The sequence below is a fragment of the Globicephala melas genome, chromosome 7 (assembly GCF_963455315.2).
Source record: "Globicephala melas chromosome 7, mGloMel1.2, whole genome shotgun sequence".
Taxonomy (NCBI): Eukaryota; Metazoa; Chordata; class Mammalia; order Artiodactyla; family Delphinidae; genus Globicephala; species Globicephala melas.
The window spans coordinates 29,073,223-29,097,395 of NC_083320.1; the positions used below are offsets into that span (position 1 = coordinate 29,073,223).

Here is a 24,173-nt window from a genome sequence, read left to right on the forward strand (position 1 = left end):
CTACAGAAGAAACATGAAGGACATCAGCAAGCTCAGCACCACAGCAGTAGATGTCACCTTTCCAGCACTGTTTGAATACCAGTATTTCTCATACACATTATCCAGGACTGAAAGCACAGCCTCCACGGTTTCCTCGCAGGTGGCCTGAATCTGAGTTTCTGGCAGGACAAACCCATATGTACCCATATGTCCCTCAGCTCAAATGCATATGAGAAGGGGATCCCAATGTCCCAAGCCCAGTCTCATGAAAACCCTGAAATGGCATCTACAAATGAAAATATGGAGGAAGAGTTAGAAGTTATTCTGTGAAAGGACAGATTTCTACAGCCATTTCAGGGACTAAAGTTCAACCCAGCAAAATAAATCAACTCTTTCATATTAGGATCTATGAATAGCTGCCTTCTCTCTCTCCTTGACATTTTCCGCTTCTGTCTCCACTCACCATCCCCACTATACCTGGCATTATGCCTGGCACATCTATCCCCACAATGCCTGGCATCATGCCTGGCACATAGCAGAGGTTTGGTTAAAGTTTCTCAGCTGAATCAAAGACAAGACAATCTGATATTGGAAGATAAGATTCAACTGACCTGTAAAGGAACAGAAACAAAATGACCAATATCACTAAAATGATGATATTAAGAAAATATCATCTCGGTTGCCCTTCAGTGGGTGGAGGAGGGGGTGCTTGGGGATGGGGAAAGCAATGCACTCTCCTTTCAACTAAATCCTTTTTTTTTTTTTTTAAACTCCAGGCCCCACCTGTTTTGCCTGATGGTCCTCTGGGAACTGAATCAACCGACCAAGGGTCACTGGAAAATGTCTTTCCTGTTAACTCCTGTGCCTTCTCCCTGCCAGTTCTTTTTAACTGAAGCCAGAGGGAGTACTGGTCTGAGCCAGTGTATTAATTTTTGCTTTTAGCTCACACCTTATCCCTAGAGAGCACAATTCTGGATTTGTACAGACTCCCTTTTATCCCTGGTCATTTTGATTTGTACAACTTCCTGTTGATCCGAGGAACTCTTCTATCCTGTCCACTCCAGTCTCCAAAGTCCACTGAATTCTTTTGTGCTTTAGATACTATTGAAGAGGTGAAAAAAAGATACTTATATAAAATATCTGCACTAGATCCAACTCTATAATTGGTTCCATGCTTTGCTTTCAATGCATTTGCTGCCTTCTGTCCAACTTGGATCTGTAGGTGGGAAATGCAGAGACAGATATCTGGTGTTAAAAATAAATCCAACAAGTCAGAGCATTTGCTATTTTGTCCAAATCCATCCTCAGAGTTCCAGACCATCTTTCTAACTTCCCATTGAACATCTATACCTGGGTAGTCTTCTGATACTTTAGACTCAACATACTCATATCCAATTTTATCATCTCCTCCACTAATAAGGCTGTTTTGATTTTCATAGTTCTGACCTATCATGTGCCCCCAACATGTAAATTCCTACAATCATCTTTGACTCTTCTCTCAAACAGTTACCAAGTTGCATTTCTAATGCCATCACCCTATTTCAGTCTTATTAACTCTGAAATGGATTGCTGTCATCTTCTAATAGGTTTTCCTTCCTCTTGTCAATCCTTAATCCCGATTGATCTCCCTGACTTCCAGGTGAACCTTTGTAGAGCAGGACAATCATAATGATCCTGCTGAAAACCTTCAATAACTCTCAGTTACCCACTGCATTTGTATAAACTTCTCAGTCTACTAGTTGAGATCCTCTACGATAGGGATCTAACCCACATTTCCAACACTATATTCTCTAGATCCCACCCTAGATTACAGTCAAACTCAAGTTCTCCCACAGTTGCTCAGACATACCCCATGTTCCTCAGCCCCTCTGCCTTTTCTCAGGATATTTCCTCTACTTGGGATGCCTTACCTCTTCTCTGTTGAAATTCTACGCAAACTCAAAGAACCTTCTCAAATGCTAAGTTCTCCATAGGCATTTCTTGAGCACCCTAAGTGGATTCTCTCTCCCCACTTTTTTCTCCCATAGCCCTTTGCTCATGCTTCCCTTATTACTTCTCTCTTGTTTTTCCTTAAAGGTATTTGATACTTATCTCTCATAGGCTCATAGATTTTCAGAGCAGAAAATGACACACTTCCTTCTATCTACCCCCATGTCACCGTACTGAATTGGAAATCCTTCAGAACTAGATGATTTCTAAGGTCTCAGCCTTGCTCTCTTCAGACCTTTTCCTGAGATCAGAGTCACTAACTGAGGTCCAAGTATATTGGTTATATTTATTGACTGTCTGATAAATCTCCTTGCATACCCTTTTGATAGTCTAAGTATTCCCTACCCTAGATTCCCTAATGCTATATTCTACCCACCCGATGGTGTATCCCACTACTTCCCCTTGGGGTCTATACAAACACCACCAAAATCCCCTTGGCCACTCCCTGCCTGGATCCACAATTGCTTTACGCTTGAGGGCAGCCTGACTACACTTACAGGTACGTCAGCTCCCTTGACTTCTTCCCCTGACCAGTGACAGATCTAGTTTTAGATTCTGTCTCTCTTTTCCTGGTCCTGTATTGTCTGACTGAATCCCAAGGTGTGACAAGGTGGTGTCTGGTTAGAGTGGGGATAGGCATAGTGAAATTCAAAAGGAAGACTAGGAGAGGTAATAAGTGGTTATGGGGTCCTGTGCAGCAGTAGGACTTTGCACTTTCTGTGTGTGTGCTAAGATTCAACATTAAACATATTTGCAAGCTTTTTGACTCCTCTCCACTCACTACGAAGAGTTTTACCTTCTCCTTCTCTTCCTGTAAAGAGATTCTGTGTCTGCCCTAGTTGCTGGGCTTGCGTTGTCCAGAACTGAGATGATGGGCAGGAAGGGCTAAAGAAGTACAAGTACACTGGGAAGAGGTACAAGAGCTGTTTGTAGAAAGAAGGGGAAATTATAAGAAGGAAAGGAGAGTCAGAAAGGGGATTTCTAGAGAGAGAAATTCCAGTGAGGAAATAAGAATGAAGAGTGGAGAGAAAGGATTCAGGGTAGCTGCTGTGTGTGAGTGAAATTAAGAGCATGCAGCCTGGAGAAAGAGTTGCTAACAAATAGCAACTACATCCTTTTTGAAGTTCTTTGAGAGTCTCTGGTAGAGATATGAATTGCTTTTAATTATTTTTAATTCCCATGTGTTCCTGTGTTTCTTTGAGTGAAACTCCATGTTAACTGGTCTTAACTGTAATTTGGGTTACATGGAGCAGCTCCAGGCTACATTTTCTATTCAAATGGTTTCTTGCATTCTTTTTTCTTTCCTGCAGCTCACCCCAGATCATGATTCTTCTTCCCACTGCCAACCTTCACTTATTTTATCCTATATTGCTCCCTTTCCTCAAATCTTGGCTGTGGGGAGGGAAAGAGTCTCCCAGTTTCCTCTTCTTTATTGACAAAAGAACTTTTGATTTTTTTTTTTTAATGATTCCACAAGCAATTACCATGGGCAAGTAGATAGGAGTAAGAAATATAACATATATGATAAGCACACAGTTGTGATCCTTAGCTCATGGGTTTGGTCCTTTCTGAGAAGATGAAATGAAGATTCCCCTAGACTCTGCCTTCTATCTCAAAGGGTCAAACTCTTGATTATTCTTCTCTTTCTTTTTGACACTATATTGCAAGGCCATAGAGAGCCAATTGCTCTGCTGTCCTTCTTAGTCAAAATAATAAAAACCCTTTGCTAGTAGTGCATAATTTACATTGTTAAAGACCTCATGCCTGCTTAATAACTTCTTCACTGGGCCCAGAGAATTTCCTGTAGACATATATTCACAGGCAAGCACTCAAAAAGATTGATTAAGGCCCTGGCATGGGTGTGGGAGGATGGAGCTTGGAATGGGATACAGGGGCTGATATGGAAAGGGTTCCAATGCAAAGAATATCAGCATTTGAAACATTAGATTTCTTATAGCTATTCTAATCTCCAGAGCAGTTTAGAATGAGGGTATATATAGTTCTGTTTCCCCTACTTAGTGATTGCCAAGTTGTCTATCATACAGTATAATATTTATGAAGATTTCTACAAATTTTTGGTTTTGTAAATACATAGAGATTAATTACTAGTCTCTGGTGGTTGTAAATATACCAGAAATGGAAAACTCCTTGAACAGTTGGTGTGATTCTATCTTTGTGTACTCTATCAAAGCTTATCACTAAGAACCTAAAAACACTGCTAACTAGCTTTTATGAGTTTGATACATGGTGGCAACATTTTCAGTCTTTTTATGGAAAAGTCTTAGTGATGAATGTTATGCTAATTCTTCAACACCTAAGGCGGTAAGAGATACAGAATTGAAGCAATCTTTCTCAATTCAATTTTCCAGTCTCTACACAGAGTATTGAGGATGGCCAGTAATTCCCATCTTCGAATTCCACCTTCTGGTAACGGCAATGCCAGTGCCCCCTCTGTGGCCAGAGGGCTCTAATGAGACAGCCAATCAGCAGCCCAAGACCCTGTGACATTTGAATACAAACCTTGCAAAAATGGAGATGTAGTAACTGCTTTCCTGAACCTAAAAAGGAAATTAAATTCTCTAGAAAAATACCGGAGTATATAGACCTCTTTTTTTCTGCTGGTAGAAGGCCTGTCCCATCAAATATCTATAATGGCCTGACTTAGGTGGTTCATTTGTATTTGTCACAGAATCCTTTAAGCAGAAAGTAAACATTTACGGCAAATATCACAGGAATTGGGAAGTAAAGAGGGTTCTGGGCTTCTTGACTAAAATTTCTGTTTCTGTACATTTCTTTACTGAAGAAATAGAACTTCTGGCACAGAAATGAGGAGGATATAGGACACAGTGGACTGGGCATCTAAGTCGATGACAGCTTCCAGAAGTTGCAAACCCTTCCTGAGCGGAGAAAGGCAGTGTTCTGTGGTCAGATGAATGTGGCCTCTGGAGTCCAAAGACATGAGTTCCAAGCCCAGACTCTAACATTTACTGTCTACAGGGACTTTAGAAATATAATTAACTCAAGGTCTTAATTTCTACATCTCCAAAATGAGCTTATTATATTGTCATGAGGATCAGATGAAGTAATGGCCATAAAATCTCTTTGTAATTTTTAAAGTTATAGGTAAATGTTATCTCCACCTCTTGCAAAATGATCACGTAGTACAAATGTCCGAAAACAATTGCAGGAAAGACATTGGGGTACTGACAGATATTTTTGACTTCTGGGAGGAAGGGCTGCCTTCAGCAAAGATCTATAGTGGTTTTTCTTTTAGTGCCCAGACCTGTGTTTTATGGGTGATGTTCCAGTGGGAGAGGGACAAGAGGAATGACAGAGCCAGTAGGCCACCAGCCTTCTGTGATCTTAAGAACAGAGCAAGATTAGCCCCTATCCAACCCAGCATTTATTGATAATGAGGAGCTTGTTTTAAAAAACAATTTTTTAAAGATATGCAGAAAATAACAAGTGTTCGTGAGAATGTGGAGAAACTGGAACTCTAATTCACTATTGGAAAGAACAGAAAATGGTGTACTTGCTGTAGAATATAGTACGATGGTTCCTCAAAAAGTTGAAAATAGAATTACCATACGATTCAGCAATTCTACTGCTGAGTATATACCCCAAAGAGTTGGAAATGGGATCTCAAGGTGATATTTGTACACCTATGTTCATAGCTGTATTATTTGCAGTAGGCAAAAGGTGGAAACAATTCAAATAACCACTGATGGATGAATGGATAAAGAAAATGTGGTATATACATAACAATGGAATATTATTCAGCCTTAAAAAAAAAAAAAAGGAAATTCTGACACATGGTACAACAGGTGTGAAGCTTGAAGACTTTATTATGCTAAGTGAAATAAGCCCGTCACAAAAAGATAGATACTGTATGATTCCACTTACATGAGGTAACCAGAATAGTCAGACTCATAGAGACAGAAAGTAGAATGGTGGTTACCAGGGACAAGGGGGATGTGGATTTTTTGTTTAATGGGTAGAGACATTTCAATGATGCAAGATGAAAGTTTTGGAGATTGGTTGCACAATAATGTGAATATACTTAACACTACTGTACTGTCCACTTAAAAATGGTTAAGACAGTACATTTTATATTATGTATGTTTTACCACAACTAAAAACTGAAAAAATAACTTTTAAGAAAAGATAACAAATAACTACAACAATTATAAATCGACCCTTTCTTTGACTTAGTTCTATTGTTCTCAGGTTCACAAAAAGGCAAAGAGCCCAGTCCTTTTCAACAATTCTGCCCACCAGGACTTGGGTAAACACAGCTTCAGAGAAGGACCCTGGATAAGACAAAGCAGACTTTCCCTGCCCCAGCTTGAATTTCACTAGCACTTCCCCTTACAAATATTCCTAGGCAAATACTAGAGGCATAGTTTAGAAGAAAATAAAGCATTGTGTTTAGCAGAGAAGAGAGCAGATATTATTTAGCCGTGTTATTTTAGATATGCCATATTCCACTAACAGCTGGGAAGTTCTTTAAAGCACGGTTCAAAAGCTATAATTGCTGAACGGAGCTTCAAGAGAATTTACAGAAATGAAAGCGCATTCCTGCAGATTATTAACATAATCATTTCATTTATATTATACACGAATACCTAAGATGTCTCCCAACTTGACACTTTTTGAAATAGGTAGTTAATTAATGCAGGTAAGGCAGCATTTAACCTGAAGCCTTCCCAGCAGGCGTCTGGCAAGGTGTGAAAAGCAGGAGAAAGGAAATAAGGAAAAGCAAAGGGAACAAAAGTGAGGCTGGAGCCAAAACCCTAGAAATGGGAATCAGGGAAGGAAGGCAGGGTCGTGCTGAGGCTTCTCAAGGCTCTGGCTCAATGGTCTTACCAGTTCTTCATGGTTACTTGATTTATTTTTGGTGTAGCCATAAGGCATGAGGATGAGCTGCCCGTAAGAGTGCATGGTCAGGAAGCAGGCAATGTTCTCCTTCCTGCTCTCGATAAAGCTGGAAACAACTTTAGTCTCTGGTTCAGACATGGGTCCTGTCCCACAGAATGTTAAATCTTGGCAGTTGTGAGATGCACCAATACCTGAAACATACAGGAAACCCCAAGGAAGGCATCACGATCTCCGTTTAGCACTGACCAAGGTCAAGGAGCCAGCCTTGCTCAGGACATCTGTGGGTGGAATTAAGGCTTGCCTTTGCTTGTCTGATTTTGTCCTGCTAAAATAAGTCATTCAAGGAGGAACTCGGGAAGGCAGGAGGACTGACGTGCAGATTTAGAAAGAGACCCCTGCTTATGTGACCCGGGAAGGAAGATGCAAAATGGAATGGCATTTTCAGTAATCTTTCACTTAAACCTTTGGTGGTCCCTGAAACAAATGCTTGGGAACCTGTTCTTGGGTTCCAGGGTCAGACTCTGTTATAGTCTTGTTGCCCTAAATATATCTCTTGCTGTCTTACTGGCTTGAGTCTCATTAGAGCTATTTCGCAAGGACAAAAAAAACACAAAAAGCTATTTTGTAGTCTGTCCTTCTCACCAGTAATAATAAGGACCAACAACAGAGCACCTTTTACATGCAGGGCACTGTGCTAAACCCCTCCTGTGTGGCATCTCATTGAATCTCCACAACAACCTACTGATAAGATGGTATTACTCTGAGCCACGTTTTAAAAATAAGAGAAAACTAAAGCCTAGAGATGAAGCAATTTTTTCAGTACCACAGGGCCGCCGAGTCTGAATGTTAACCTTTCCCATCTGGTTTTTAACCAGACTGCTCTTAACCATCCGTACCTCTATTTGCTTCCAATCCATTGGACTTGTTGAGATTCAGAAACATGAAACTGCCTTAAGGAGAAGAAAATGTTTGCCTTGTTTACTTCTGCCCTCCTGCTGTAAAATAATTTGCAAGGATACTTCTCTGATTTTCCTTTATAACAATTCGTATATTTTAAAACAAAGTGATGGATTTCAAAAATATTCACACTGGTCTAGGTCTTCTTTGCCCTTTTTTAGCCAGTCTCACTTGAAATGAGTCCTGCATTTCAGTGTTGCTGTTCTTACTGTATAGATAATATCACCTCTTTAGAGGGAGTAACACTGACCAGGAAGTCCAGAAAGCTGTACAGAATTAGATGTTTATTTCAAAAGGTATATATATAAATAGTACTAATTCTAGTAATTCACCTCTTTTCTGGCTTCTCTGCTCCATTTGTTTTGTGTGTCGTTATTCATCAGTTCATCTACGAAGCATGTACTTAACTACACCAGATGCATCGAAATTTCTATTGAGATCTGTCCCAAAACACATGCCATTATTATGGGATGAATGGGATTTCCTCCAAAGCCGATCCTGTAACAGGAACATAGGGAAGTTGCCATTCTAAGGTCTCATGAATCACAGTGTTAGTGATGATGGGTGGTCCTCGAATATAAAAAATGGTTCCTTAGGATTGTCTGGAAAAATTGCCTCAACATTATGAAACTTGTGCATATAATTTTTAGTCCCCCAGATGGGCTAGCAACCCCCAATAACAGGAACATCTGTACAACCCAAAGTGTATATACGTGTAAACCATCAAATTGGAGGGGTAGTTTGGCCTTTCCCTCACAAGCAGATTAACAGTGCCTGGTGGACGTAATCTGCTTAATCAGGAAAACTTCAGAGAGTCATTATTTTAGGTCCAAGTGATAAAGGGCGAAAGGGAAATAGCTTGGCAGATGGGAAAAGGCTGTTCCAGGTGCATCAGAGATGGTCTCTGCACATTCCTGGAAGCAGAAGACTGATGAGTAGAGATAGGGATAAAGACCTGTTTCGCCAGACAAGGTGGGAGGGAAGGGCTTGATTCACATACCGGGCCAGAAAGGCTGTTACAGAGAAAGGGGTCCCACGAAGGGCTGGGGGAGCCGGGGTGGGGGAGGGGGAGGAATTCATAGTCTCTGGAAACAGAGGCTCTTAATTATGGAGTGGTATGATTTAGAAACTTTTTTTTTTTTCTTTTTTTTGCGATACGCGGACCTCTCACTGTTGTGGCCTCTCCCGTTGCGGAACACAGGCTTTGGACACGCAGGCTCAGCGGCCATGGCTCACGGACCCAGCTGCTCTGCGGCATGTGGGATCCTCCCGGACCGGGGCACGAACCCGTGTCCCCTGCATCGGCAGGCGGACTCTCAACCACTGCGCCACCAGGGAAGCCCCAAAACATTTTTATAGCTGCAGTGACTGAGGTCAGGAGAATGAACCCGAGACAAGATCTAGTTCATGAACCCATCCCAGGACCAAACTCGATGTACTCACCGTTGTCCAAGTATAGATGTAACCATCTATGTTAAGAACCGGAAGCACATAGAAGTCCAGGTTTTTAAGGAGACTTCTTATCCTTGAGTTGTCTTTATAGTTCTGTAGAATCTGGATATTTAATAGAGAAACATTTGGAATGATCCTGGGAAGAGGTCTTTTCTCTCTTAATTTTCTAACAATTTCAACTTAATCATAAGTGGTGACTGAACATCCAACCTTTGCCATCCAATCCTGCCTCAACTGTCCCGTTCGTTATGGCAGTCTTTCTGAAACTTCACCATGCATCAGAATCACCTGGAGGACTTTTTTTTTTTTTTTTTTTTTTAATTTTTGGCTGCGTTGGGTCTTCGTTGCTGCGCTGAGGTTTTCTCTAGTTGCGGCGAGCGGGGGCTACTCTTCCTTGTGGGGCGTGGGCTTCTTATTGCATTGGCTTTTCTTGCTGGAGGACTTTTTAAATTACAGCCTGCCTACCCTCCATCTCCACCCCCAGCCCCAATTCAGTAGGTATGAGGTGGTGTTGTGGAAACCCAGAACTTGCATTTCTTCCAAGTTCCCAGTTATGCTGATGCTATGGGTCTAGGAACCACACTTTGAGAACTATAATTTTTGGGTTGAATTATGTTTGGGTTTCTGAAAAGACTGACACAAAAAGTATCTTATATTAATTTTAAAGTTTTCTTATTCCCTCAAAGGAGGGATATAGGTAATACGCAAGAATTCACGGTGCCAGGTAGTTTCCATGTGTTAATCTCTTAATCCACACAATTGTGTGCTCTTCATGATTACGTTGAAGTAGTCATTTCATACACCTTTTGCAGGTAAAAAACTAGGGGTCCTAGTGATAGAAATTTTGCACAAGACTATTAGAAAGAGCTCCAGGATTCAAACTCATCTCTGACTTCCAAGATGTATTTTCTTCTCCATTTAGATTTGTTTACCTTCCAATAAAGATAATTTTGGGTGCATTAGAAAGAGAACAGAACAACTAACTCAGTTTTCAGTGAAGCTACTTATGAATTCCATTTCCCTTGGGGTGAAGGAGCAGCTCAGTGGAGAGCTGCCTTGCCAAGATGTGAAAGAAACCTGCTTTCCAAAGCCGAGATATGACAGGTATTTTGTGGGGTGGTTAACCATTATGAGAAAGTGAAAGACACTTATTCTTTCACAGACCACTGGCAAAAAGCAGGGGCAATCCATTCCCTGGCATGAATTCCACAGTCCATCCAGATAATCTTCTTGGGGTTATTGGATGGTTGGCTGATCTGGGGGAGACATTCATATTTCATTATCAAACAATGGCTTATGATTGAGGCCACCGAGCAAAGTTATCAGGTTGTTTTATTCCCCTGGAGGTACCTGTCTCCTTCCACTCTGTGGTTTCAAGGATGAGGCAAGGATGCTGGCAGAGACACCCACCAATATGACCCTTCTGTTGGCCATGCTGCCAACCGCCTCCTGCGGTTACCTCGGCTATTGTTCTTAGGACCACAAGCTGACACCTCCGTGTACCCCATGCAAAGCCTGGTCTTCCCCATATCCTAAATTATTCCCTAACTTTAAATAAACGCATAAACCACAAACTGAGAGGCTAAATCTTCATAAACCTTATAAAACCTTACCACACAGGGCTGACTCAGAGCGGTAAAGTGCACAAGTGGTAACATGCATGACTCAAAGGTAGTGAAACTGAACCCCAGTCTGCATTTAAGCTTCCTGAAACTGTGAAAGCATCCAAATGCATAATCTCCTGCGATACTTATTACATTCGTTACCTTCCTCTTTCCTTAGAGACTCCTGCAGTCCCAGCTGACCCAATCTTCTTTCTCCTCTCCCCATTTGTTGTTCTTGTACTCACTCAAGAAAGAAAGATTCCCTCCTCTTTCAGAGGTGGGATAGGTAGGAATGAACCTGGCAATTACGGATTCTCTTTGGTGGAGAAGAAGCTGTGAACATGCCCATGCTTGTCACAGTCACATCTTGCTTTGGTTTGTAAATGGTCTGGACTCATGCTATTCATCGGAAGCTCTTGGGAGCTGGGCTGATGAAGGCTCTCCCTCTATATCTGTGAGAAACTTACGAATTGAAATAACTATGGGCTGGATTCATCATATTCAAGGAAGTTTTCCCTTTTAGCCTCACCCATTTTCAAAGCTCCTGGCATAATTCCTAATCTACCCTTTACTTTAATTCTCTCTTGTAATCACCCCTTTTATTTATGAGTCTATGTATATGACCATATGTTTATCTTTATTGCCTCCTCGTTATGTGTCAATTCTATTCTTTAAAATACATCCTAGGCAAAGGATGTTTAGAGGTCTTTTTGGCTGACTCAGCTCAGAGTTTGGCGGCCAATGGAAAAATCAGGCTGGTAGGTGGCCCACACTTAACATATCAACCAATTACTCACTCGGCTCCTGGGTAAATTCTACTTCAGAGCCACCGAGATTTGTTTGTAGTTGTTAGTAATTCTTGAATTTGGGGATGTGCTTTGTAAATTAACGTGTCTACAGTGAATAAAGTAATGCTAGTTCTTAATGCCAAACTACTTTGGCAGCGGTTCTTGAAGAGTAGTCCTGGACCAGCGATATCAGAACCACCTGGGAACTTGTTAGAAATGCACTGTTTTTCTGTAACATGAGTGTGCATCAGAATGACCTGGAGGAGGGCTTGTTAAAACACAGATTGCTGGGCCCACCCACAGAGTTGCTGATTCAGTAGATCTGTAGTTAGACCCCCCAAGAATGTGCATTTCTAACAAGTTCCCAGGAGATGTTGATGCTGCCGGTCGAGGGACCACCCTTTGAAAACCACTGGTTAGGTGCAGTTGTTGTCAACCCTGCCTACACAGTAGGATCACCTAGGGAGCTTTCAAAAGGTGTCTGGGCCCCATCCTGGAGCAATTAGCTCAGAATCTCTGTGGATGGGGCCCAGGCGTCAGTATTAAGCAGCCAGGGTTGAAAAATCACTGTTCTAAAACTGAGAGCCAAGAAGGCCTGGCCCTGTGGAAAAGTGGTTATTCAGACACTTTTCATCGTATCACATTTTAAAAGGGCAGAGAGCCTGGAGATTGGGTTATCCCTCTGGCTATGCTACGGTCTGGCTGTGTGACCTCGTACAAGTCACTTCACTTCTCTGGGTCTTTGTTTCCTTATAAAATGAAGGAACCAAAAATAAAGGTTGTCCATGATGTTCAAACATTTTTATGGGGAAAAAAAAATGTGTTAAAAAAGAAAATTTTGTAAAAACTCAAAATACATATGAGAAGTGAACTGGAGATTTCTCCCTTACACAGCCCCCCCACCCCATCCCCCTTCCGCTGTGGGAGCACCGGAGGCACCCAGGCCTTCACAGAGCACAGGCTGGAAACCTCTCAGCCAGAACGTCTAAGGTACTTTCCAGCCACCCTCCACGATTCTAAGTTCCTCAGTCTTAGCGGGGGCGAGGGAGGCCAAGCGTGAAGAAAACTAAGGGATAAGTTCTTACTTCTGGGACTTTATTTTTAAGTCCTACCCCTGTGGTCTCACCCAACCATTCCAAATTCTCTTTACTCCAGAACATGATTCCACCCTCATGATTAAGATGTAAGCATTTACAAGTATTTAATTTTTAAAAAATGTTTATTGGAGTATAATTGATTTACAATGTTGTGTTAGTTTCAGGTGCACAGCAAAGTGAATCTGTTATATAAATACATATGGATATATGTATTTGGACTCTTTTTTAGATTCTTTTCCCATATAGGTCACTACAGAGTACTGAGTAGAGTTCCCTGTGCTATACAGTAGGTCCTTATTAGTTATCATTTTTATACATAGTAGTGTGTATGTATCAATCTCAATCTTCCAATTTATCCCTCCCCACCAAGTTTTGAATTTTAAAATCAAGACTTTGGAAAAGCCAAGTCTCTCTGTCTTGCCTCTTTTAACCTTGTCTATACTTCTGACTAGAGCCTCTGGATAGTACATAAATATCCTTGAGTGGGACTCTAATTCTCAGCCTTCTCACTCACCTTCAAATAATACATGGGCCGGCTCTCATAGGTCATTCCTAGGAAATGCTACGTCACCACTTCCGTGTACTTCTCCCTTATCTCACTCATCCACTGATAGATCTGAAACAGCCAGGGAGGACTGAGGTTATCAATAAGAAGATCCTTTGCTTGCCTCTAAATTAAGATAATTGCTTCTTTCATCAAGATACTGAACTCTGAACTCTTCGCTCTTTATTAGCACACAAACTAGAAGACTAAACTAATGAATTATGACCTCTCCTCCTCCCATATTCTTTAAAGATCTACTCTGCCACCCAAGCTTAGGACACCCTGTTGAACTTTACAAATAAATGATTGAGAATTATCAATTTCAACAATCCAGTATAACACTTCTGAAACATTGTACAATCACACAGCCTTCAAATGGCCATGAGACTTCCTGACTATCATTTATTGCTTAATCAGTAGAAGTGTAGTTTATTTCATTTACTCTCAAAGCTACAGGATAGGTACTGCTATTCCTTTTTCATGTATGAGGAAACTGAGGAACAAAGAGGTTAACTGTCTTGGTCAAGGTCACAGAGCAAGTGGCCAAGCCAGGTGTGACTCATCTCTGATACCAGCACATATACTTCTCATGGGTCTTACTGGATCTTGTTTAAAAAAAAAAAAAATCTAAGAAACTTCAGTACTTTGGGGTGATTGTTACAGAAGAAAATGTAAATTCTTTTTTTTTCTTAAGTATTGAATTTTGTTACAATATTGCTTCTGTTTTATGTTTTTTTCATTTTTTGGCCCAGAGGCATGTGGGATCTTAGCTCCCTGCCCAGGGATCAAACCCAGACACCCTGCATTGGAAGGAGAAGTCTTAACCACTAGACTGCCAGGGAAGCCCTGAAAATGTAAATTCTTGTACTTTTTGGAAAAAATTCTGGAAAATATTAATATATTCCCCAATACTGAGGAAATAAATTGTAAAGCCTGGTTGGAGGGCAACTTGTGCATTTATGTCAAAAATTTTAATGTGCATATCATTTAACCTAGTAATTCTATTTTTAGAAATTTATACTTCAAAAGAAGTTTTACATAACATCACAACACACACTACATATATACTTATATACTTTTTACTGTATCCAGTTTTAGAAACCACTAAACTTATCTTAGTAGCAATACAAATATTTCTTTGAAAAAAAAAGTTTTCCCCATTTGAGAGCTGTTGCCTGTGCTCCCTGCATCCTACTGAAAATACCACACTTTTGGCTAAGTAGGATTCAATCAGAAGGCTTCACCACCCATGTCCCACATCCATACACACATTGGCCCTGCCCAGCTTAAACCAGCTAAAGACTTGATTAACAAGAGTAACGTTTAATTTTGATCCATGTTTACACTAACAAAACTGGTTGGGGTGTTCTTTTCTTCTTTTTGTTGTTTTGCCTTTTTATTTCATATCACTAGGATTTGTATCTTTAATGGTGATGGCCAGGGGGTGATGTTTGGGAATCCCTTGACCTCAGTGCACAGGCAAACCTCAACCTCCCATTCTGAGGCTCTCTAGTCTATGGATATTAACAGTGAACTATCCCTCGCCCATCCTAAAGTAGGTTGTGACTACCACCGACGCTCCCACCAACGTGTCCATACTCACCTCCCCCATGGGGTGGTATCTGTTATAGGAATATGTCTCCAGAATCCTCCATGGGCTCACTACATTATCCACAGCTTCTTTGTTGTGCTACAGATCTGCAAAGGGAAGAAATACAGACAAAAATTGATGAAGAAACCAGGATAACATGAGGGTTGGAAGGTTGATGAAAAAGGTAGTAGGAAGCAATGTACACAGCATTTTGAGGACAAAAGTCAGTGTTGGAGTCTTGCCTCTGCAACTTACTAATTGTGAGACCTTGGGTACCATGGAGTCCCTCTGAACTGCAGTTTCATCATCTGCAGGTTGAGGACAGCCATTCCCACTTTGCAGGGAGCCTTGAATAATTCAGCAAGATGTTGTAGATAAACACACTTTTAAATTTGTATAAGAAAGAATAGCTAAGATTTATTGAACTGAAACTTACTGCGAGATACTCACTGGGTTAAGCAATTTAAATCTCATTTACTTCTCTCAAAAACTTTAAGAGAAGATATTCTTATTATCCCCATTTCAGAGATGAGGAAATTGAGTCACAGGGAAAGTATTATTAGAATTTAAGCCCTGACAGCCTGACTGAAAAGCCTGAAATATTAACCACAATACTGTAAATAATTGTAAGAATCTTTATGCAACAGTTTATTTTTTTAAAATAAACTTTATTCTTTTTAGAGAAGTTTTAGGTTCACAGCAAAATTGGATGAAAAATACTGAGAGTTCCCATATACCTGCTGTCCACCCCCCACCCACCCCCATGCACACAACCTCCCCCAATATCAACATCCCACACCAGAGTGGTACATTTTTTATAATAAATGAACCTACATTGACACATCATTATTTCCCAAAGTCCATAGTTTACATGAGGGTTCACTGTTGGTGTTATACTTTCTATGGATTTGAACAAATATATAGTAACATGTATCCACCATTATAGTATCATACAGAAGAGTTTCACTGCCCTAAAAATCTTCTGTGGTCTGGCAATCACTGATCTTTTCATTAGTTTTGCCTTTTACAGAATGTTATATAGTTGGAATCATACAGTATGCAGCCTTTTCAGATTGGCTTCCTTCACTTGGTAATATGCATTTAACTTTCCTCCATGTCTTTTTAATGACTTGATAGTTCATTTCTTTTCAGTGCTGTATAATATTCCATTGCCTGGATTACCACAGTTTATTTATCCATTCACCTACTGAAGGACATTTTGGTTGCTTCCAAGTTTTGGCAATTATGAATAAAGCTGCTATAAACACCTGTGTGCAGCATTTTGTGGACATAAGTTTTCAATTCATTTGGGTCATACCAAGGAGCATGACTGCTAGATCATATGGCAAGAGTATGTTAATTTTGTAAGAAACTACTAAACTGTCTTCCAAAGTGACTGTGCCATTTTGCATTTCCTCCAGCAATGTTTCCTATGCTTACTTTCCATTTGCATATCTTCTTTGGTGAGGTGTCTGTTCATGTCCTTTGTCCATTTTTTAAATCAGGTTGCCTCTTTTCTTATTGCTGAGTTTTAAGAGTTCTTTGTATGTTTTGGATAAGTGTCCTTTATCAGATGTATCTTTAGCAAATATTTTCTTTCACTTTGTAGCTCAACTTCTCCTTCTCTCGACATTGGCTTTTGAAGGAAGAAAGTTTTTAATTTTAATAAAGTATAGGTTATCTGTTATTTACTTCATCGATCATGCCTTTGGTGATGTATTTAAAAAGTCATCACTATTCCCAAGGTTATCTAGGTTTTCTCCTAAGTTATCCTCATTTTACATTTAGTTCTAAAATCCATTTTGACTTAATTTTTTGTGAAGAATGTAGGTCTGTGTCTAGATTCACTTTGTGTGTGTGTGGATGTCCAGTTGTTCCAGGATCATTGATTGGGTTTTGTCAAATGTTTTTGTCTGTATTTATTGATATGATCATGTGATTTTTTTTATTTTTAGCCTATTGATGTAATGGATTACGTTAATTGATTATCAAATGTTAAACTAGTCTTGCATATATATCTGGGATAAATCTCCATCAGTGGACATGGTGTATAATTTTTTTATACTTTTTTTGATTCAATTTGCTAATATTTTGTTGTGGGTTTTTACATCTATGTTCATGAGAGATATTCGTCTATAATCTTTTATTCCTCGTAATGTCTTTGCCTGGTTTTGGTATTTGGGTAATGTTGGCCTCAACGAATGAATTAAAAAGTATTCCTTCTGCTTCTGTCTTTTGGAAGAAATTGTAGAGAATCAGTATAAGTTTTTCCTTAAATGTTTCATAGAATTCACCAGTGAAACCCTCTGGGCTTGGTGCTTTCTGTTTTGTAGGGTTATTAATTATTGATTCAATTTCTATAATACATATAGGCCTATTTAGATTACTATTTATGGTCTATATTTTGACAAACCGTTTAATAAAGCTACTCAATGCCTCGCCTTTATGCCAGATATTGTGCCGGCACAATCATGCCCATTATATGATTTATTCACATTACAGCCCTGTGAAATGTTATCGTCCATGTTTTACAAATAAGGAAACTGAAGCCAAGGGAAATTAAGTAACTTGCAAACAATCACAGAGCTAGTAAGTCATACAACTAGTCCTCTCTCTAAGCCATACAAATGTTGGATAAATGTTCTAATCCCCTTGCTAAAAGACTTTACCTAAGCAAAAAGTAGGGTTATATTTTCATTATGAGAGCATACCAACTGATCATTCATTTACCCAATAAATATATTTGAAGTGATTTCTGTGTTAATAGCACTAGGATGTGAGATTTTGGAGAAGCTGAGGTGTAAACGTTTGGATAGTGACAAGGAAACATGTTAGAGATCTAATTAGCTAATGTTTCAATGACTTTCATCTATTTTCCCACATTTTTCTCTCTGAACATTCTGGTATTATATTTACTCTTTCCCTAAGCCTTCATTTTTTAATCTGTAAAATGGGAATAATAACACCTTACCAAAGGATTCTTATGAAGACTAAATAAGTTAATCTACATTTAAAAATAAGCAAATTTCTGGAACCTAGTTAACCCTTAATAAATGTTAAAACACAGTAGTAATTCAAAACAAAGCTAAGTAAAAGCCCTATTTTGCTGCAATAACATTGAAAATAAAAATTACATTGAGAATAATTTAGCCATCTAACTAGTGTTATCTTCAAACAATACCAAACTACAAAATATTTTGATAGAATTAATTAAAACTCAAGTTCTATTCACATCTACATAACTCCAGTAACTGGATTGACTACATTTTAATTTTTTAATCTGTTCAATTAACACCATGTACCATAATCACCCACTCTAATGGAAATCAATTTCTCTACAAAATTCCATGACTTTAATTGTTACTACTACTACTAATAATAATCTGACTTTAGCAGAAGTTTTTATCTTCAAAACTGTAAATGTTTTATTGTTAAATGAATTTTACTTTGTTTAGCTTGTCCACGAAAAGCTCGTGATATAGGATTGTCTAGATAGTTAAAACAATGAAATGAATTTTAGAAGGAGATTACAAGAAACAAATGTCATTAAAATTGTAATAGTTGAGGAGTAATATGCTTTTCCATGTTTTTCAGGGATTCGTTTCTAATATTTATCATTTATTTGATTTTTTAAAGGTAAGCTAGAGTGCTTCAGAATGAGGAATTTCAATATAAAAATATATACAGGTGTAATATGTTGAGGCTGATTATTTACAAAACATCATTTTATAAGGAAAATACATACATCCCTTGGTGTGTTTAAAATTCAAAAAAATTCAATTTACACATAAATTTTCAGGAGTACATTTCGTGTGCTTATCAAATAATCAGCAAACATATACCTATTATAATAACACTAGTTAACCATTATTGGGCACTCTATTCTAAGCACCAGTCAAAGCATTTGCATTGTTATCGTAATTCATTCAACAACACAACGGCACTTTGTACTCTTTGCAAAAGTGATAATAGATAATAGTAGTAGTAATAGAACATAGATTTCTTTCTTACAGAGCTTAAAATCCACTTAAGGAAGTGAGACATAAACACATGAAAAGCAAAATAACTTCACCATCAAATAATAAAATGTGAGGTATGATAAGCTAGAGCCTGATTACCAATTACACGGTGCACTAAATGTACTGAGGACAGGAGAGGGAGAATTCCAAACTGAAGTATAGCCAGTAATAATAACAACCAACATTTTATAAGCAATTATGCATGCCAGAACTGTTCTAAGGTATATATATCATATCATATCATATATATATATATATATATTCCTACATATAATTCTAACAACAATCCTTAAGGTAGAAGCTATTATCCCAGTGTGTTGGGGTGAAGATTTTGTTACAGAGGCTAAATTATACTTTTACTATACTCTAGAAAATAAGCATAAAATATTTATTAGCCTATTTTTATAAATTGTCTATCTCTGATTTGGACTGCATAGAAAGCAAAATAAGTATCAGCATTATAAATTCATCGGGAAATAGTTTCAGTGCTTTTTCAAAATGGAGAGAGGAGAGGAAATGAAGCAAATGAGAAGAGTCTTCTCAGCCCTTCCTTCTTTCTCATTCCTCACACTGGCTGTCCTGCCAGGAAATGAGATCACTGGGGATGCTTTCACGCGACATTGGGACCGGGGATGGTGGCTGCTCAGAGCGACGCGGTTCCTTTCTTCACATAGTTCAGCAAATGTTCAAGTCTTTCTTTATCACCATCATCTACTCAGTGCCGTAGGAAAGTGACTACACTAAAAAGCAGTCCTGGCAGCTGGTGGATTCTTGTTTCAATTGGGCTGGTATTCCCAGGCAATTTCACAATATGGAGGGGAATAAATTAAAGGTAACTGGGCACCATCAAGCACCAACATTTGGCTTTCCCCCAGCTAATGTCTGCAAAATGTGTGAGTATGATGCCTCCTAAGTCCAGCACTGAATGACTGGGTCCATATAATATGCAAAAAAAAAAGTGATGCGTACGGGATTTGAGTGAAAACCCTGATATCATTTTAACATGAAATTAAACACAATACTTAAACCTCAAAACCCCAGATACTTAGTTCAAACAATGTTTAAACCGTAAACCTAGAAAAGGCTGTTCCCTGTTTCTAGGCAATTACTTGGGTGATGCATAATACATGTAGAGAAAGAAGGAAAAAACTGGCTAATCCCCCAAATTACCACCAGTCTCATCTCACCGACCAAATGAAGAGATTATTGTACTTTGTGTATTCTTTTTTAACAGGAATTCATAAAATGTTTAACAGAGAAAAAGATGCTTTGGTGGTACATTATTAATAAATACTGTACATCAAAGATTGCCTGATGAAATTTTGACTGGAATGTAAAAAGAGGCAAAAAGACCTAATGAATATTGAGGAAAATTTTGTATTTTAAATACTTAGGAAACAGTTACATGAATATTTCATGATAGTAATGTATTTTCAAAGTTTTTTTTTCCTTCTTACAAAATTAACATATGCTTATAAGTGGAAATTTTAGGAAGTATGGAGAGGAGAAAAATAAAAAAGAGAAGGAAGGAATAATCCTCTACAATCCCACCTCCCTGAGTTAACTATTGTTGATATTTTGGCATATTTCCTTTCAGTCTGTTATCTGTGCATATTTTTTTCATAAATACAGTGCAGATTATACCTATATATAATTTTGTATTCCCTCCTTTTTTATTATATATTCTACCAGAGACATTTTCTCAAACCAATAAAAACTCTTTATAAACATTATTTTTAATGACTGCATAATGTTTGACAGTAAGTATATATTTCATAGCATCATGCACATAAATATTGTCATCTATGCTGGATATTAAAGCCATTTCCCTTTCTGGTTTTATCTTATAGTAAATAATTCTGGAGTTAATGATTTTTTGCTCATTTCTGATTATTTCCTTGAGTTACATTCCAGGAATGGGACTAGTAGGTCAGAGAGGATGAACAATTTCAAAGCATTTGATTCATAGTGCTAGATCCTAAATGATTCTACAGATTTACCCTTTTATTGGGAGTATGCAATATATATAACAGGCCACCTCCCTAAATGATCAAACGAGAGATTACAAAGCTTGTCATCCTTGTTAGATTTTCTAGACTAGTATTACGTCACACATAGTAAATAAAGAGTATCAAAACTTGCAGCTAATCTATGTTTTGAGTTGGTAAGAGCCATATAAAAGTGGACATTATTTTATATCAGTAAATAATAATGAAAATGAAAATAGTCAATAAGGAGCAGAATTAGCAGCTTTGAAATGTTTCCCTCAAGTGCAGTCATGAGCAGCTGTCCACTGGAAGCCATCTTGTCTGAGTCCCACTGAGCCAAATCACTTCCATAATTTAACCTGGGCTTGGCAATCATTTTTTTAAACAAAAGTTTTATGCATCTTCTTTGTAGAATATTTGTAAAATGAAGAATAGTTGAGGGAAAGGAAAAAAAAATATCAATCAAAGAGAACAATGTCCATTTTGGTACATATTTTTTCTTTTATTTTTTTAAGTATTTTGATACATTTTGTGTTCTGCATCTTTCAGCATAAAACATGTCTTTCCCCATGCTATTAAAATTTTCATAATTATTATTCTAATGGATAAATAATATCCCATTGTCATATGTCACATATTGACATTTGCATAACTTAATATGGGGCATTTAGGTTGTTTCCAAATATTACAATACTTAATATCTTGTTTATCTTGTACATAAAGCTATATCCCAGTGCATACAATTCCTTCCATAGTTTGCTTTCTCAGTGTAAATTTCCAGAAGCAGGGATACTAGGCCAAAGGATGTGTACGTTTTAAGGCTTGTGATATTTTTAAATAAGTTAATTTTTTTTTTCAATCAAAGCCCTATGACCTACATAAGTCTTTGCCATTGATCTATGAAGAATCTCAGAAGAGAAAATAAATGCAGTATCTATATGAAACCAAGTAAACTAATAGAAAACGCGAGATGGCGATGTCCAAACAGCTTTAGGCATCACATAGATCCTGGACTCCCTTTATATATCTGAAATCAGACCGTCTATGAAGCTAAGGGACAGGCTGAGGTCGCACAGTTAGTCTGGGGCAAAAATTGGAGTGGATTTCTCTGTTCCGTGAGACCAAGCTTGTTGCAAGATTCGTTTAACCATGAAACAAAAGAGGAAATACTGTTTATAAACACACATGCCAGATGAGATACACCAAATGTGCAGAATAACAAACTATGTATGAATAAAGGAAAATACACTTTATATGGAAACCACACACACACACACACACACACACACCCACACACACACACACAATGTTTAATATATATTCAAAGAAGTTATTCATTATGAATAGGGAAAGAACACAAAAAAGAGCAAATGACAGGAGCAACTTATAAACCGGTAAAATGAGTAACAAATAAGACAAAACACTTAGCCTTATAAGAAATCAACAAAATGAAAAATAAGTCAACTGTAGGTATTTTTTACCTGTCAAATGGGCAAATGCTTAAAAAGTGCTTTCATACACTATTGTTGGAAGTGAAAACGTATGCAACTTTTTTAGAGGGCAATTTGGCAACGTGTAGCAAGATTCTTGAATTTTTCTAAGCTTCTAACCCAGTGCTTCCACTTCTTATAACTTATATTAGGGAAATAATCAAAGATTTTCAATAACAGCAAAAAAATTGTCATGTAGCTGGATCCTCATCATGGTATCATGTGTAAAAATGACAGTAGAAATCAACTCTGCCTTATAGGGTAGCAATGATGGAATATTATTTGTGATTGCATTATGTTTTCAATAAATTGTGAATGTCATAGGAAAATTTTTATAATACAACTTAACTGAAAAATTCTTGTAATAGTACTATATACATAATTAGCTAAGTAGTTATCTATTCAGAAATATTAACAGTAATTAGTGAAATTGTTTGGTAGTTTTAAACATTTTAAACATTTTCTCAATAATTAGAATAGTGTGATTTACCAACTGAGAAACTATGTAAATGAGGGATATGGAATTTTCATTACAATTTTTTTTTCAATTACAAAACATGACATATTTATTGGTATTTATCATACATTGTGCTAGGAAATCTTTTTTAGATATCTACTCATTTATTTAAAGATTATTAGAGTAATGTTCAATGATAAAACTTCAGTGATAATTATTCTTATTTCGTCGTGGTGTGTATGGGTAGGAAGAGGGGAGAAACGAGCTGCATTGATCTTGAAAAGAAGCTTTCCACCTAGACAATCTAAATCATACCAGTCAGCCCCTCCTCCAGCTTCACACTCACCTGTCATATTCCAGCTCCCCAGGAACCAGCAACCTCGGGAGGTACAAGTTTCCAAGCAGAGGCTTCATTCTTCTGCAAAGAGAGCTAGAAAATCCTGTGCTTCTCCTGCAGGTCATGTGTCTCTGAGAATGCATAAGGGCATAGGCTTCCACAATCAAGATGAGATAAATCAGTTAGTGGATGTCTCAGCAGAAATAATGTGAGCAGTTGCTTCATTAACTCCATCACGTCTTCAAACAACTTTTTTTAATAGTGGAAAACTATTTGATTTTTTTTCTCCGCTAAAACCAAATTAACTGAAGCTCTTGGCTCCCCCAAATCCAGAAAAATGTTTCTTCCCTATGTAAAATCTTCAGTTCTAGGAATCCCCATCACCTATATTCAAGAGCGGACCACTCTTGCTCTTTCCTCCACACAAGTCGCTGGGTATAATAGGGGGTGTGTCTTCTGCTCTGGTCATGGTGGGCACGGTTATTATTCAGGATCTTTACTCCCTTCTGCAATCTAAGGCTTTATTTAGGGTCAAATGCCTTCTCTTGTTCTGATGGACAACATCACCAGATTCTTAAACAAACCCAGGTCTCTCCATATCTGAGCAGTGAAAATATTTTAAATCCTTTCCCAAGTGGATTTTCTCACACATTCCTCTCACATAAAGGACTCAGACACTGCTCCACAAACCCCTGTTTTTAGACAAACCCAGGATATGCCTTGAATCTCAAACAGTGACCAGTAAAATAAAGGCTCAAGTGAAGATCACTGTTAAAAGTCTAATTGAGCAAGGCAAACTTTAGTGCAGAGAAGTAGAGGATTTAAACAGAGTTCGTAGCATTTGGGGATCTATCTAAATCCTTTGCCCTCTATGATCATTCATCTATTCATTCATTCTACAAAAATGTAATGAGTACTCACTATATACCAGGCAGGCACTATGACAAAAGATCAATACAAGATGAATGAGTTCCTTTATGGAGTTCACAGGAGAGTTGAGAGA

General features: G+C 38.2%; 1 protein-coding gene across 1 annotated transcript; it reads right to left on the minus strand.

Annotated features, from left to right (window-relative positions):
* On the minus strand, positions 1–23,247 carry CPO (carboxypeptidase O). The gene is given in 10 exon segments (XM_030857146.2): positions 1–186; positions 189–265; positions 1,111–1,195; positions 6,835–7,037; positions 8,196–8,301; positions 9,247–9,357; positions 10,404–10,511; positions 13,259–13,360; positions 14,892–14,968; positions 23,157–23,247. Coding segments are annotated over 10 exon segments (1,146 nt in total).
* Between the last annotated feature and the right edge of the window lie 926 nt (positions 23,248–24,173).